Source organism: Lutra lutra, chromosome 11 (assembly GCF_902655055.1).
Source record: "Lutra lutra chromosome 11, mLutLut1.2, whole genome shotgun sequence".
In the NCBI taxonomy this organism is placed as follows: domain Eukaryota; kingdom Metazoa; phylum Chordata; class Mammalia; order Carnivora; family Mustelidae; genus Lutra; species Lutra lutra.
Genome location: NC_062288.1, coordinates 45,078,406 through 45,092,737, shown reverse-complemented (window position 1 = coordinate 45,092,737; position 14,332 = coordinate 45,078,406). Strand labels below are relative to the sequence as shown.

At 35.4% G+C, this 14,332-nt stretch overlaps 1 protein-coding gene across 2 annotated transcripts in view; it reads left to right on the top strand.

The window, feature by feature from the left end:
* Positions 1–14,332, top strand: part of THSD7A (thrombospondin type 1 domain containing 7A) — a 454,591-nt gene that overhangs the window by 370,630 nt on the left and 69,629 nt on the right. For both annotated transcript variants that reach the window (XM_047694998.1, XM_047694997.1), the window contains 2 exons: positions 3,225–3,340; positions 12,935–13,067. In XM_047694998.1, coding sequence (XP_047550954.1) covers positions 3,225–3,340; positions 12,935–13,067 — 249 coding nt within the window. The remainder of the gene's footprint in view (positions 1–3,224; positions 3,341–12,934; positions 13,068–14,332) is intronic.

The window sequence follows — 14,332 nt, the reverse complement described above, 5'->3', positions numbered from 1 at the left end:
AGACATTAAGGATATTTTGCCCCCATACTTCATATGATTATATAATTTGAAATTCTGAAACATTAGCAAATACATGCCAGGAAGACTGGAATAAATTGAGAAACTATTCCACATCCTTAATAGGTAGCCCCAAACCACTATTTTAATAGATATAATGCTGAAGTTGTAAACAATGTAACACAGGGAGTTAATGGGCAGTGTATTAAAATTCTCTGGCACTAACAGCAGAGGCAGAAGTGCCAAGCCCTGGAAAATTCTGGGTCTTGCTGGGACGAGCATACAGGTAGAAATACTCCCTGCGGAGGGCTGTGACCTGACCAACCTGGCACGGGATTGCAGGTTATTATGCTCAGCTGCTACAAGGGAGCTCACTCTCTCTGTTCCTGTTCCACAGTTCATCACCTGCAAATAGCGCTGTTGATATATTCCTCACTTACCCAAGTTACAGTCTGTTTTTGCTAAGCAGTAGATGTACATGTGTATAAACCCATGTGTGAAAGAGCCTGATGGATGAATGTCATTAAATCATTCAATAGGAAGGCTATCCTGAAGCCCCATGTCCAGCCACCACAATAATCCATTAAAAATTTCCTTTGCCCTTGCAGCCTTTATTCAATGACCTGGATGCGTGTATAGATTTGTCAAGTAAAATAGATTTACTTTGCCATTAAAGTTCTGAAAAATTAAGCAAATACTGTGAATCCAGGAGAAGATGTTACTGCCCTTATCCCTAACAGCTAGGTTAAATTCAGTGAATGCTTTTCAGTGCCAGGCATTTAAACAAAAATGCAAATAGAAACATTATTTTAAACTCCTCTTAATAAAACAGATTACTGTGCAATGGTAAAATCAATGTTATTGATCTTATCTATCCTCCGAGTAACAAACTTCAACTCCTATCACATCTGTTTAATTTGACCTTGAATAAGATTTGGGGGGAAATCAATTCCTTGATTTAAACCACAAACACTAAATACAAACAGTACAAAGGAGAAAAGAAGCATGTTGACTGAACCAATTGCTTCACCAAAGGAAGTCTGAATTCATTTTATTGGATGTAATCTAGGCTGTATAATTTATCTTTGTGTGTTCATTTAACGGCTTTGTTGTTAGTAATTTTATTCTCCACAGTTAGCCAAGTATCTTGCTGTGGATATTTCAAAACTAAAACGGAATTTTGGAGGTTGTCAATGATAACACTGTAAATTCCATTGATTTATAAGGGGCTAAAATTTGAAGAGTTTGCTATGAATACTCTTGTATTATTAAAATTGTAAAATTGCTTCATTGAGAAGGAGTGCCTCCAGTAATAATTATTAATCAATAATTCCATAATTCCAGAATAATTAACAGTATTATATGTGGGGTTTTGCCATACGATGTTTTCTAGCTAATGCATGTTACATTATAATTCTAGATATTTATAATTTTATTTCTAACAATTCATTAACTTCTGTGACTCCCATCTAAATTTCTTTGTTGTCCCAGCAATTAGGAAAATCCAAGATTATCCTCAACATAAACCAGGGAGGTTATTTCTTTTTGAAATCTTGAGGCCAATATATTTTTCAAATATACTTCCAAATAAACCCTAGTGGTATAGAGTGAAAGAGGAAAGCATGTATCTGTGTAATTGAATAGAACATAATATTTATGTATGAGATGGAACATGTAGATACATAAGTGTAATACAAATTATATAAAAAGTGAAGTGTCTACAAAGTGCTAAAAAGATATTATGGAAAGGAGATTAATGATGTTGATTTTTTTTTCCACTCATAGTTTAGTTGTGAAAATCTGATTAATCTATTTGTTAAAAAGCAATTTATCCTGACCTACAGAAAATTTGACTTCTGCCATCAGGAGTTTTTTAATCCCATTTTTTAAATCCCATTTTTCACTGATTTGCCAAGTTATTCCAGCCACTAGTAATAATAGTGGTTGTTAGTTTATTTCTTCGCTGCCTCTTAGCTTCTTTGTCAGAGATTTATAAGACCTCAAAAGAGAACTCCATAGGAATCAGAACAATAAGTTACTTTTAGTCATATGAATTATGCTGTTATGTTTTATTGTCCTTACTATACATCCTCTTCTAGTGTTAATGCTAGTGGTCAGTATTTGACCACTAGAAATGGTAGAATTAGATCTTGAAGATACAGAGAAGAATTGGGAAAGTTAAAAAAAAAATCATTTGAATATACAATCAACAAGACAGTATACTCAGAACTCATACATCAGCTTCCTAAAGTTCTTTTAAAAAGTGAAAACTCTTATATAAATTAAGATATTTCAGTGTTTTCTCATTTTCTTTCTCTTGTGTTCCTAATAAATGTTTGCTGTATTTTTGAAAATAATTTAATTAATTTTACTATAATTTGTCAAAAACACAGTGTTTTATTTTTCTTTGAATTACTGGTTGACTATTTTTGTTTTATCTATGTTTATTTTTTTGTCCCAATATTTATAATTTTAATTTATAAATATATTTAATTTATTTATTTAATAATTTAATTTATAAATATATATAATTTTAATTTATAAATATATTTAAGATCCCATAATTGGGATAAATAGAAACTGGGGACAACAGAAGACAAAATAAGAATAGAGACACTAAATGAAACCAGGAAAAAAGCAAAGAACTGCTTATCATAATACTCTATCTATATGCATTTATTGTTTTGTTATTATAAAATATATAGCTATAAATATCATCCTCTTGGAGCATGTACTGTATATTGAATATATTCCATTACAAATTTTATGTTATGCCATGCATATCTTATAAAAATAAACTGTAGAATAACCTGGAAACTTATAATCAGCAAGAAGCCTGTTTACTTATACAGAGATGCAGAATTAGTCCTTAAATTAGTGATTTGAATTTCCACAAATTTCTTATAGAGCATGTTAGAAAATATGTTTTTATTAATGGAGAGATTTTTATAAGGGGTTATGGTATAATTAATATATTTTGTTCTAGCAACACAATTACTATTATTAAATTTATATACATCCTGCCTTGAGAAGCTTTATTGAGGTCCAGTTTGGAAGAATCAATGTAGTTGTATAGTTCTTAGAAAAAATGAACAGGCTCCTAGAAATTAAATAATACAGGTTGATGACTGTTTAGCCATTTTAGTAATGAAAAATTTAAAGATACTAAATTACCTGGTTTTCTGGGTTACCAAAGAGGCCAAGTAATTTCCCTTTGCATTTCCTAGGTGTCCTGAAAGCCTTCGACCTGAAACAGTGAGGCCCTGTCTCCTTCCTTGCAGGAAGGACTGTCTCGTGACGCCATATAGTGACTGGACATCATGTCCCACCTCATGTAAAGAAGGTATGAGCTCCAGAGTTCTGCAGATCACTCACCTAGAAAACACACTCACCAGGCAGGACCTCCAAGTTCTTCTGGCGTAGCAGTGTTTGTGCTTCTCACACGGGGCTGTGTAGTCCTGGTTTTTCGTGCATGCCGTAAAATTCTAGTTTCTTTCTAGAAAATAGCCAGCTTTCAAGAGCCAAACAGATGAGTTTTATGCCAAAAACTGATTTAAGACTATATGATGTAGATCGAAATGAGTGGATTTTAGACTTTATTTTATTAACAAGGTTTCCTTTAACATTATTTTAAAAGAATGTGTAGTGTCCCCATGTATTTCAGAAAGAACTTACAGCAATCTTATCCGTACTCATGGCTTCCAGCCCTCTTACTGGCAGCAAATAGATAGCCTTGGGCCCAGATTCACCATAAAATTCAATTATGCAGCCCCCAAGGCTGCAAATAAAGGAAAGAGAACAATGGCCAGATTAGACCTCTTCTAACACTTAATGTGACATGAGGCATTTGCAAGATGAGGATTTCCTCCCAGTTTGGTTTGGTTTTGTTTTTATTTCTCACAAAGGCTCTTTAATATTATGGCAGACACTTTGATAACTGAGTGTCTTTTCTCAGAATGAGGTCCTTTCTCATTGCTGCTGAGAAAGATATCCATATCCTCCAGGTGACTTACAGAATACCTGAGCAAATTTTCTCTCAATGTCCTGGGTGACACTCTCTCCTATTTTTTTTTTTTTTTTTAATTTTACTCTCCCAGCAAATACTGATAGTTTTTCTTAAATTTATTTTGTGTTTTTATTTTATTTAAGCTTCTGGACTCTTACCAAAGAGATTTAATTAAGAATCAACTTCTAGGGGGACCTGGGTGGCTCAGCTGGTTAAGCATCTGACTCTTGATTTCGACTCAGGTCATGATCTCAGGGTTGTGAGGTCGAGCCCCACATCCGTGTTCCACATTCAGTGCAGAGTCTGAGATTCTCTTTCCTTCCCCCCTCTGTCTTTTCCCGCTGTTTATTCTCTCTTTCTCTCTAAGCAAATGAAATAATTAAAAAGAAAAAGAAGAATCAACTTCTAGATTAACCACTATATTAAATTGCCAAAAATTATTTAAATCATTAAGATATTATATGAGATCATAAATTTAATAGTGGATTGTTTTTACAGGGTGATTATCATTTTATACAGTTAAAACATGGGTTTCTTTTTACGCCTTTAAAAGAATTTTAGGTACCTTTGAAACATCAAATAATATTAAACCATAAAGTGAGCAAGAATATAAAATTTTTATTTTAAAAGTCTTTTAAGACACCTAAACCAGTTTTGGTGTAAAAAGTTTTAAGCATTAACATTTTCAAAACAATGTTAATGGCATTAAACTTAATCATAAACCAGTGTCACTGACAATTTTTCCATTTTCTTCTTTTATTTGCTTAAAAACTAAATAACAGATGATATTATCTGGCTTGGTAATAATCAGCAACAGAATGGTACTTTATCAGTCAACATTTCTGTGGTAAATATTAGTTATTCATCACTACAGTAAAAAAGCTTATTGATTACATGGAATTCATGTGCTTTCAAAATTTATTCTTAATGTTTTTATACTTAATGTTCATGTTAGTATAAGACAATTATTTACTAATAATTCCAAAAATGCGCAGTTACACTTATAATCATGTAATTAATAAACTAACATAAACATGATATTTTTAATGAAAATGAAAGGCAGGAAAAAACCTTTGCCTTTTTCTTATATTAAATACTTCCTTGTACTGGGTAAAGTATTTTAAAATAAAATTTGAAATGCTCTAAAGTATTTCAAGGAAATAAAATTGAAGAACACAAAATATTCCATTAAACTGATTCTAGGATAGTGACAAAAGTGGGGAATCAGGTAAGTTTTTCTCATCTCTTTAGGTCTTCATTTGAAATTAGTTTGGGATATTAGGATATATCCAGGAATTAGAAACTAGTTTAGTAGCCTATGAATTTTCTTCTGTAGGAAGAAGAAACAAAAAATATAATTAATTATAAAAATACTATAATTTAAAATCAATATAATTTTTATTTTGATTTCTGCTGAATTTTATAGTACCAAGAAAGTGATTTGCTCTTCTCTGTTTGACCATTTATAATTTTTTAAAATTATGTAACAAACTATGATTACTTATATAAGGCCTTTTAATTAAATTTATCAGGCAGATGAAGAAATAAACTATAAATACTATGTACATGTTAATTAAATTAATACTTATTGGTGTATATATATGCATAAATACTTACTGGATTTCTTACTTACTGATTCCTATCTAAAACTGGTACATTACTGGCCCTGTAGAGAAGACACAGTCCCTGACTTCAGTGAGATTGTGATTTCATTTAAAATAGAGAATAGCATGAGTTCTAAAATGTAAAACTCTTCAATATAAACCAGATAATGTTAAGACTTGATTCAATAAGAAGATTTAGTTGTAAAACAGCTCTTAGGAAGGGAAGGGGGAAAATATTGTGGAAAAAAAATAGTAGGGAAAACCCTGTTGAAGGTGGAAGCAATCCTTTTGAAAGCAGGAACATAGAAAAGAACCCCAAGGGAGGATCAAAAGCATCAGGAAGACTCTTAGGTGACCATGTGAAGGTATGTTGTTTAAGAGGAAAGAGACAACTAGCCCGTTGGAGCCCAGAAAATAGGGAGAAAAATGAAGATGTGATGTTGGAAAGAAGAATAGAGACAAGTTCTAGAAGACCAAGTTGGGCTTATGTCTAGCAGGACACAATTTTTAGTTTTTGAGCCTACATATAAGTAGTGGGTTTTATGGTATAATGGAATGAGTGAACTTTAAATCAGCAAATCTTGTTTGAACACCTGTCTTGGCTACTTAGCAGCCCTGTAAGCTTATGCAAGATACTTAAGCTCACCAGGCCTTGCTTATAACATCTATGGTGGTTCTGTAGCACAAATGAGATAATGTATGGTACCATGCTCTATGCTTTGTGAACCATGACCCAACTGACATATAATTTATTGGTTAGCCTATTATTTATTTGATGATTGATTGACTGACCTATCCATCCATCCATCTATCCATCCATCCTGTATTTTCTTTTTATTTAAGTTCCTGTAGGAAATAACCTTCATGCTGCATATGGTCGATTTCTAGTCAAAGCAGTCTAAATGCAGTCTTTCTTAGAAGTTTGTGTATCAGGGTGAGAAAAGTATTTAGATCATGATGAAAAAATGATCATTACTTAAGTATTTGTTGAAATGTTTACTGATACTTGTTTTTAAATACTCATTATGTCATGTCATGAATATTATTTTAAGCAATTATTTTTTCCTTTCTGTGGAGATGTCTCAAATAAATTTAATATTTTAAATTTTAAATATAAATGATATAGCAGTAAACAAGGAAATCAATGTTCCTTGCTCTCAGGAAGTTTACAGTCTGGTGGTATGAGACAGACTGGGCATTTAATGATTGTTCTAATCTCTCAATGAGTATGAAGGATCAAGGCATGGGTACAGGGGGTCTTGAGAAAAGAAAAAATGTGCCATCATTCTGGAGAATGCAGAAGCAGACAAGCTAATAACAGAATTTCTAGGCAACATGGAGACCCCACTTAGTTATGTGTTTAAAAATGGAATTCCTCAGAGCAGTTGTCATTGTTTCTCCAGCCATGTTCAGCTGCCTGAGTGCAGAAAAAGTATAACCAAATAATTGGTTTTGACTAGAATTGGGGTTTTCCTAGGAGAGTACAAGGGAAAAAGAGAGGAGCAGGGAATCAAGGGTGTTCTCAAGGGAGTCTCCGTTGTAATAATGGAAGTGGAATCTCAGTTGGGTTGGGATGGAAGTGAGGTCATGAAAGGAATGATAGATAATGAAGAAGTAATAAGGACAGTGGACAGGCAGTCTCAACTGAGTTTGAAGAATTTTAGTAAAATGAGAACTGAATCCGTTGAACTGGAAGGTTAGGAGGAATGACAGGAAAGTAAGATGTTTTAAGATGAGAGTGTGCAAGTACTAATGATAATAGCATCAAGGGCTGAACAGAAAGCTCTAGTAATGGATTTGAAACAGAGGAAAAGGTCATTGAAGATGAGGAGGTACAGTAATTCAGAGCCCAGTACCTTGCCTGGAATAACCATGTGGTTGCCAAAGTCAGCAGAGTGGTGGCCGGGGTAGGAAGAGAAAGGATCACATTGAGGGACATTCTAAAGTGGTTAATTAATGAAATGTTAGTAGCTGGCTGCTGTGAGTTGGGTATCTGAAGGAATGTTGGCGACAGAGGAGTTGGAGATTTTTTAAAGATAAAAGGAGAAGAAAAGTCTAGGAAATGTGTAGAATCAGCTTCACTGGCAAAAAGTATGAAGGAAACTTTCCAAGAAGAGATAGGAGATGAGTGACCCCCACGTGTTCTAATGGGGGTCTGGGTGGGAGGATTAGAGGATGAGATGAAATGAGAAATCGAAGATTAGGTTACACACGTAGGGAGTGCTGTGGGTCCAAATGGTGATGGAAGACGTGGGGGTGTCAGGAGGGGGTCGTGGCAGTGGTGCTAGTTTCTTGTGGTGAGTGACAGACATGTGAGGTATAGAATGAGTTTAGTTGGCTGTCTCTTGAAGGATTTAGTAACCTCTGTGAATTAAAATGCACAGTGCCACTAGGATACTGTTCTCGCCCCTGGAGCTCCTGGGAGGTTGTGGCCAAGGAGTCCAAGAATGCCAGCTCTGAAACCTGCTGTCCTGTGACAGGCTCTCCAAGAGCAGGGCTGTGTTTGGTTAAGCCTGGGTCATCTCAGCAGGAGCAGAAGACCAGCCCTGCTTATTCTATTTGGAAGCTTTGTATTGAGTCTCACATAACAAAAGGCTTTCAGAAACCCTAAACCTAGGCACTCAGACTTAAAAAGAATAACTCTAATTGTGTATTGAGGAAATACAGCCAAGGGAGTGAGAAAGGGGTTTGCTGTTGGACAACAGTGCCAAGATGCATTGTATACCCAGAGAAGCCTTTTCTGTTTTTGCCTGTAGACTGCTTTAACTGATAATAACAATACAATGGTGTTATAGAAAACTAGCCTATTGTTGTAAGGGGGAAAAAAAGCAATGACATGTGGTTAGGGTTTTGTTTTGTTTTCTTTTCTTTTCATTATTTGGTATAAAATGGGAATAATCCAGGCTTCATTGAAATAACACTGACTTCCGCACACAATTAAAAATAGTAAATGGAGTTCTATGTTCAAGGACAGATAATAGCAATAGAAAATTAACTCAAGGATAGGGTGCTTATTTAATTCTTCAGGTAAAGTCTAAATCTTATTAGAGCTTTAAACTTTAGAAAAGGTGGGGCCACCCTCCCTTTAAAAATCACTTTAAGAGGTAAGATTACACTGTAATATTGCAGAAGATGGACTAGAATAACTTAGCATGCCAGGAAAAACAAAAAGAATTATTTAAAATGTCATTCAGCCCTCTCTCAAGATGTGTCTTGAAAAATCAATGCCGATAAGGATCAGTATTGAGTAGAGGGTAGTTTTAATCCTCAAACCAGTGCACTTGTTACCTTTTTCCAGATTTTTATAAATTTTTATGTGGGACTTTCCTAAAAAATAGGAAACATTTATGCCTATAAGTACTTGTAACTATAATCTTAAAAATATCAGTACTTTTGATTAAATAATACATTTTACTCTTCAAATTCTCTCTACTCCTTTTTTCTAATATATTTATTGACTTGAAAGCTAGAAGGGATATCATAGAGAGGTCTAGTCTACCTTGATGCCCTGAAGCAATACGGCACTAGAATTACCCCCAAAGATATGAAAACTCCCTTTACATTTTGCTTCTTGCATGAAACATTTCCCTTTCAATTTCCTAGCACTCCGGTGCTCAGTCTGCCATCCATCCTGTGTCTAGCTTAACAAATCTTGGTTTTGCCTGCCCTTTAAATCCTTCCATCAAGTAAATTATCTGGTGAAATTTATCTTGAATATCTTAAGATAATCTGTAAGATGCTATAATATAACTACATGAGAGACTGCATATCCTCTGAGTCTGAGTGCCTCATTATCACGTAATTGTTTTTGAATATATCTAACTCCTTTTTCTGTTTCTATCCTAGATAGATATTTTCACTATAAGCACTATAGGTATATTTCTTTATTTTCCCCATGTTTATTATTTCCAATGAACAAAACGATCCCTTATTTTTTATTAATTCTCAGTGCACAGACTTTGTACCCATGTGCTTCCTACTATAAGGAAGTGGATAAAAAGAAACAGAAGGTGCTACCTAACAATCTACTTGAGAAGTGAAATAAATGTGTCTGCTCACCCAGCAAATATTAAATCCTTACCATATGTGACTGGTGTTCTGTGTCCTAAGACACAAAAATAAATGGAAAACTATGGATGTCTATCAACCACATGCAATAAACTGAGTGCGAATGTATACAGGAAACTATGAAGGTTGTAAAATTCCAGGTTTGCCCGCTCAAGTTATTAGTGAGAAACCTTCCACTTTTCTTTCTAAATATGTGCCATAGCTCTCCCTTTGTCTGCATTCTGATCTGAGGGCTCTCTAACCTGGCTGAGCTCCACAGTGCTGTTTCTTTGAGTATATAAGTAATTTCGTAACTGAGATCTGAGAGTCAGCGCACCTCCCAGTGGATAGTAACATGGATATCGTGACACTTCCTGTGTAACCCCATTAAACTTCCTCTGTAGGTGTTACAGCTTTGGATTGTTCTGCTTTCATCAGCTCACAGTCACTGTTCTGTGGGCCACACGAGGTCAAGGTATTTGAACTTTTTTTAAGAATAAGTGGATTGCCACTGTGGAATCAATTATGGAAGTGAAAAGCGTTATCGTGATCTTATATATCAAATACAAGCTCGTGGACATTGCGATGAAAAGACACTAGAATGTTTCAGAGTTGTACCTGAGGTGAAATTTTTCCTTTGAGGTTGAAAAATGAAGTAGGATTGAAACACTGTCTGCTGCTTCTATCACAGGAACTAACTCTCACAGGAGCAGCACTGCCTGTGTCCCTTGTGACAGTTAGTGATGCAGAGCTTTTAGTGTATAAGGTGCCACTGAGGCTGAACTCATTGTCTCCTCCAGGTTCCAGATCCCTGGGTCTCAATTCCATGTCTGTTGTCTACCTGCATGTAGACAACATGGTTGGTGAGTTACTCACTCTGAGAACCTTGACCATCCAGGAAACAAAGACCCACTCCTCCATGTTCTTCCTTTCTTTCCCTATTAAACAACCACCTCCTTCTTTCCCCCAATGCTAACGAAATAATAAGAATGAATATGCAGTTTGTATACTCTTTTAAAAAGATGAAAGACCATAATGTTAAAAAAAAAAAAAAAAGAAAGAAAAATAGTAGAAAGTGTAAAAGAAGAGTGGAGTCAGGTAGTACATGGAGTTGGGGAAAGGGGACAGGAAGAGAAAATCACACTGTGAAGTCAAAGTTAAGGTAAGCTCCTGCAATTCAGAAGGAAATTAGCCCTGAGATTCTGGTGAACAAAGCAAAAAATAGAAGCCTACTGTAAGAGTCTTAACAGATTGTCAAGGGAAACAAAATTTTCCTAGCTCTAAATTATTAGAGGAATTTATCACCTGGGCCTTAAAATATGGGCCATTGGAACAACATAATGGATGGAAGCAGACTTAGCAATTTTATTAGAAGTCCCTTTGGTGTTTCTTAGATCTTTTCTAGATAAATGATATTTAATATGTAAAAGTTGCAACTGGTATTCAAATTGCTATTGTTACAATTTTTAAAAAAAAGTCTTTGACAGTATTTTCACATTCTTTTTTTTTTTTTAAGATTTTATTTATTTACTTGACAGAGATCACAAGTAGGCAGAGAGGCAGGCGGGGGGGGGGGGGGGGGAGCAGGCTTCTCGCTGAGCAGAGAGCCCGATGCAGGGCTCAATCCCAGGACCCTGAGATCATGACCTGAGCTGAAGGCAGAGGCCTAACCCACTGAGCCACCCAGGCGCCCCAGGATTTTCACATTTTTAATTCTCTGCTACTCACTACCTCCAGCCCCTAACCCCCTACTTTCTTACCTGTCGTATTCTAATTATTCACTGAAATAGTTAATATAATCACTAGTAGTAGAGGTTTTCACCACGATGGGAATAATCCTAAAAATTTACATGTGAACCCTAGAATCTTAAATTGGGATAAAATACGCAAAGTCATCTATTCCAGTAACTCTCAAACCTGGCTCTTCATTCACAGTTCCCTGGCAAGCTTTGTAAAAATCTGATTCCCAGATCCAGCTCCCAGAGATTCTGACTTAGCAGTTCTGGGTAGAGGGTGAGAAATCTGTATTATCTTTTATTTTCAGGTTTTGAAAGAAATTCTCCTACACAGTCAGGCATTTAGGAATCCTTAATCTGCTTCTTTTTCCCTGCTCTTACGGAAATCTTCAGTCTGCATTGCTGGGAGTCACTTGCCCAGACCATTTTGAGGGATACCCCGACTTCATGAGGGATGATGTCCCTTATTAGAAAGTTGTGATTGTCAAATCACGTTTTTCTACTAACACAATAACTTTAAGAAAGTCTCATTTAATTGTTTATTAAACATCCATTGTTAGGGACAGCTAACCTTTCTAAATTTCTCTGTTCTTATATCTGCATATCAAATATTTAATCATCATGCAAAAAATGTAAATGCATCATGTGAACGCTATTAAAATAATTCTCTAGGGAATTCTAATGTAAGTAAAATCGTGCCATGTGATTGTGCCTTTGTCCTTAAAGGGTATATATTTCAAATTAGAATATCTTTTATTAAAGTTGGCAAGTCTTCTACATTGTCTCTTTCAAATATGAAAATATTTGGACATCTTTAGATGAGTAATACTGTTAAGTTGGTATCTTCATTGAAGGTAAATCTTAATTATTTCCATTGGTTTTTTTTTAACATAATTTGGAGTTATTTACTTACAGTAATTGCTACTCTGAATGTTTCTGTAAAAATTCTGCCTCTAGGAAACCACTTTCGTTTCACTACTTACAGCCCTGATGTTTAGAATGTGACCTGAACTGAAGATCTTAGGCTGTTTAACATGAATAATAAATGACTAGAATAATTTATGAAGTGTGCATTTCAAATTAAGTGAATAACAAAGAAATAAAATTTCACATTAAAACATTGAATATAGTCTCCTAAGAAAGATTCATTAGAACTGTATGAGTCCCATGTGGTAAACAGGACTATGTGAAATGGCATAAAAATAAGTGTAAGGTAGAGGAAAATAAATTAATTAGATCTGTCATATTTCTCAAGGGGAAAGAAATATACAAAAGAGCAATTACTTTGTACTTTAGCAAGGCTAGTTGACTACGGAACTGTTTTCTCTGTTCTTCACATTTTTTAATATAAATTGGTTGAGTTCTCAATATAAGGGTCTGGAGAATTTGGAAATTTAGGAAATGATGAGACTAGATGAGGCCCCTCATTCAAGGATGTCAAAGCCCATGTAGCTGGAAGCAAGGTAATTTCTTCACAAGGGCTGGCATTTGGACATTGTTTTATCAGCGCAGGGTACAGCAGTTAAAAGGCTGCCTCATTCCAGGGGACTCCGGAGTCAGAAAGCAGTCTCGGCACCGGGTCATCATTCAGCTGCCAGCCAACGGAGGCAGAGACTGCCCGGACCCGCTCTATGAAGAGAAAGTCTGTGAGGCCCCTCCAGTGTGCCAAAGCTACAGGTAATGGGGTTAAAGAAAAAACCATTGTAATCCATGCACTGAGCAAATACTCCAAGACCATTTTCTTTCCCACGATGAGAAAAGAAAGCCAAGGACAGGCCCGCAGGCTCGGTGGGAATTTGCGCGGGTTGTGGCTGTGTGTGCCACCGCTTGCCTCTTTAGGGGAGCTGCGCCCTACTGGAATTATCTCCAGGGAGGCAAATACTTGTGTAAATTTCCAAACTGTGTCACTAGCTCCAGGGATTGGAGGAAGTATCTTATGATGATGTAAACTATAAGAAATTCAGAGAGGTGGTTAATAATTATGAAACACCTAAGCGATTCTCTTCCTGGTTGAGGAGTAGCCTAAGCATTCCTCCCCTGGCTCCAAAGAGCACCTGTTCCTCCTAAATGCTGGCATTCCGGTTCACAAAATGACATCTTTACTTCAATGTTGCTAATAAGTTGTCTGTGCTATTCATTTGTGGCCACCCCGAGGAAAATTCAGGTTATTCAAGCTATATAACATCATCTTGATGATTATTAGGGAAATTTTTCCTCATAACTATTTAAAAGAAAGCACCTACTTAAAACTTGATGCAGTACGTAATTACAGTCTGATGACAGATGATGTATTATGGCATTAATTGATAGAATGTGTGATCACAAAATAAGATGAATCTGATGAATACGATGGCATATTTGCCATCTAATTTTCTCTGTATTTATTTCCGACATGACAAACAGTATAAATGCATGTTTCCTCTGAACAGTGACTGACAACTGTCAGCCCCAGACTTACTTATTTGGGAGATTTGTTTTTGTAAAATGTATTTTAATTGCAGTTTCTGAGTTATCCCTGTGATGCTACCCAAAAGATACCATACAAAAGGTTCATGACTTGAATACAGTTTTATAACTCGAATATAAAATAAACATACCTTATTTAAATGGAATGTATCACTTGTAGCACTATCTGCATAGTAGATGGGATTTAAAAATGTGACAAGTATCAACTATACTTCAATTTTTTAAAAAAAGGCTAAATACATCTATAGAGTTCATTTTCTATAGAAGCTGACAATGATGAACTCTTGTCTCCACAGCCATAGAAACTGCCTGTATATTTAATGCTGCTTTTTACAATGTCTTGATGGAGATCTAAATTACATTTAGATAGGACTGAGCGTTGGGAAATAAATTCCCACTTACCGTGTTCAAAGTCATGTTTCCATCTCTCTGTGGTTTGCCTGGCATTTTTGCTTCTTCTCTATGGGGCTTCCGTT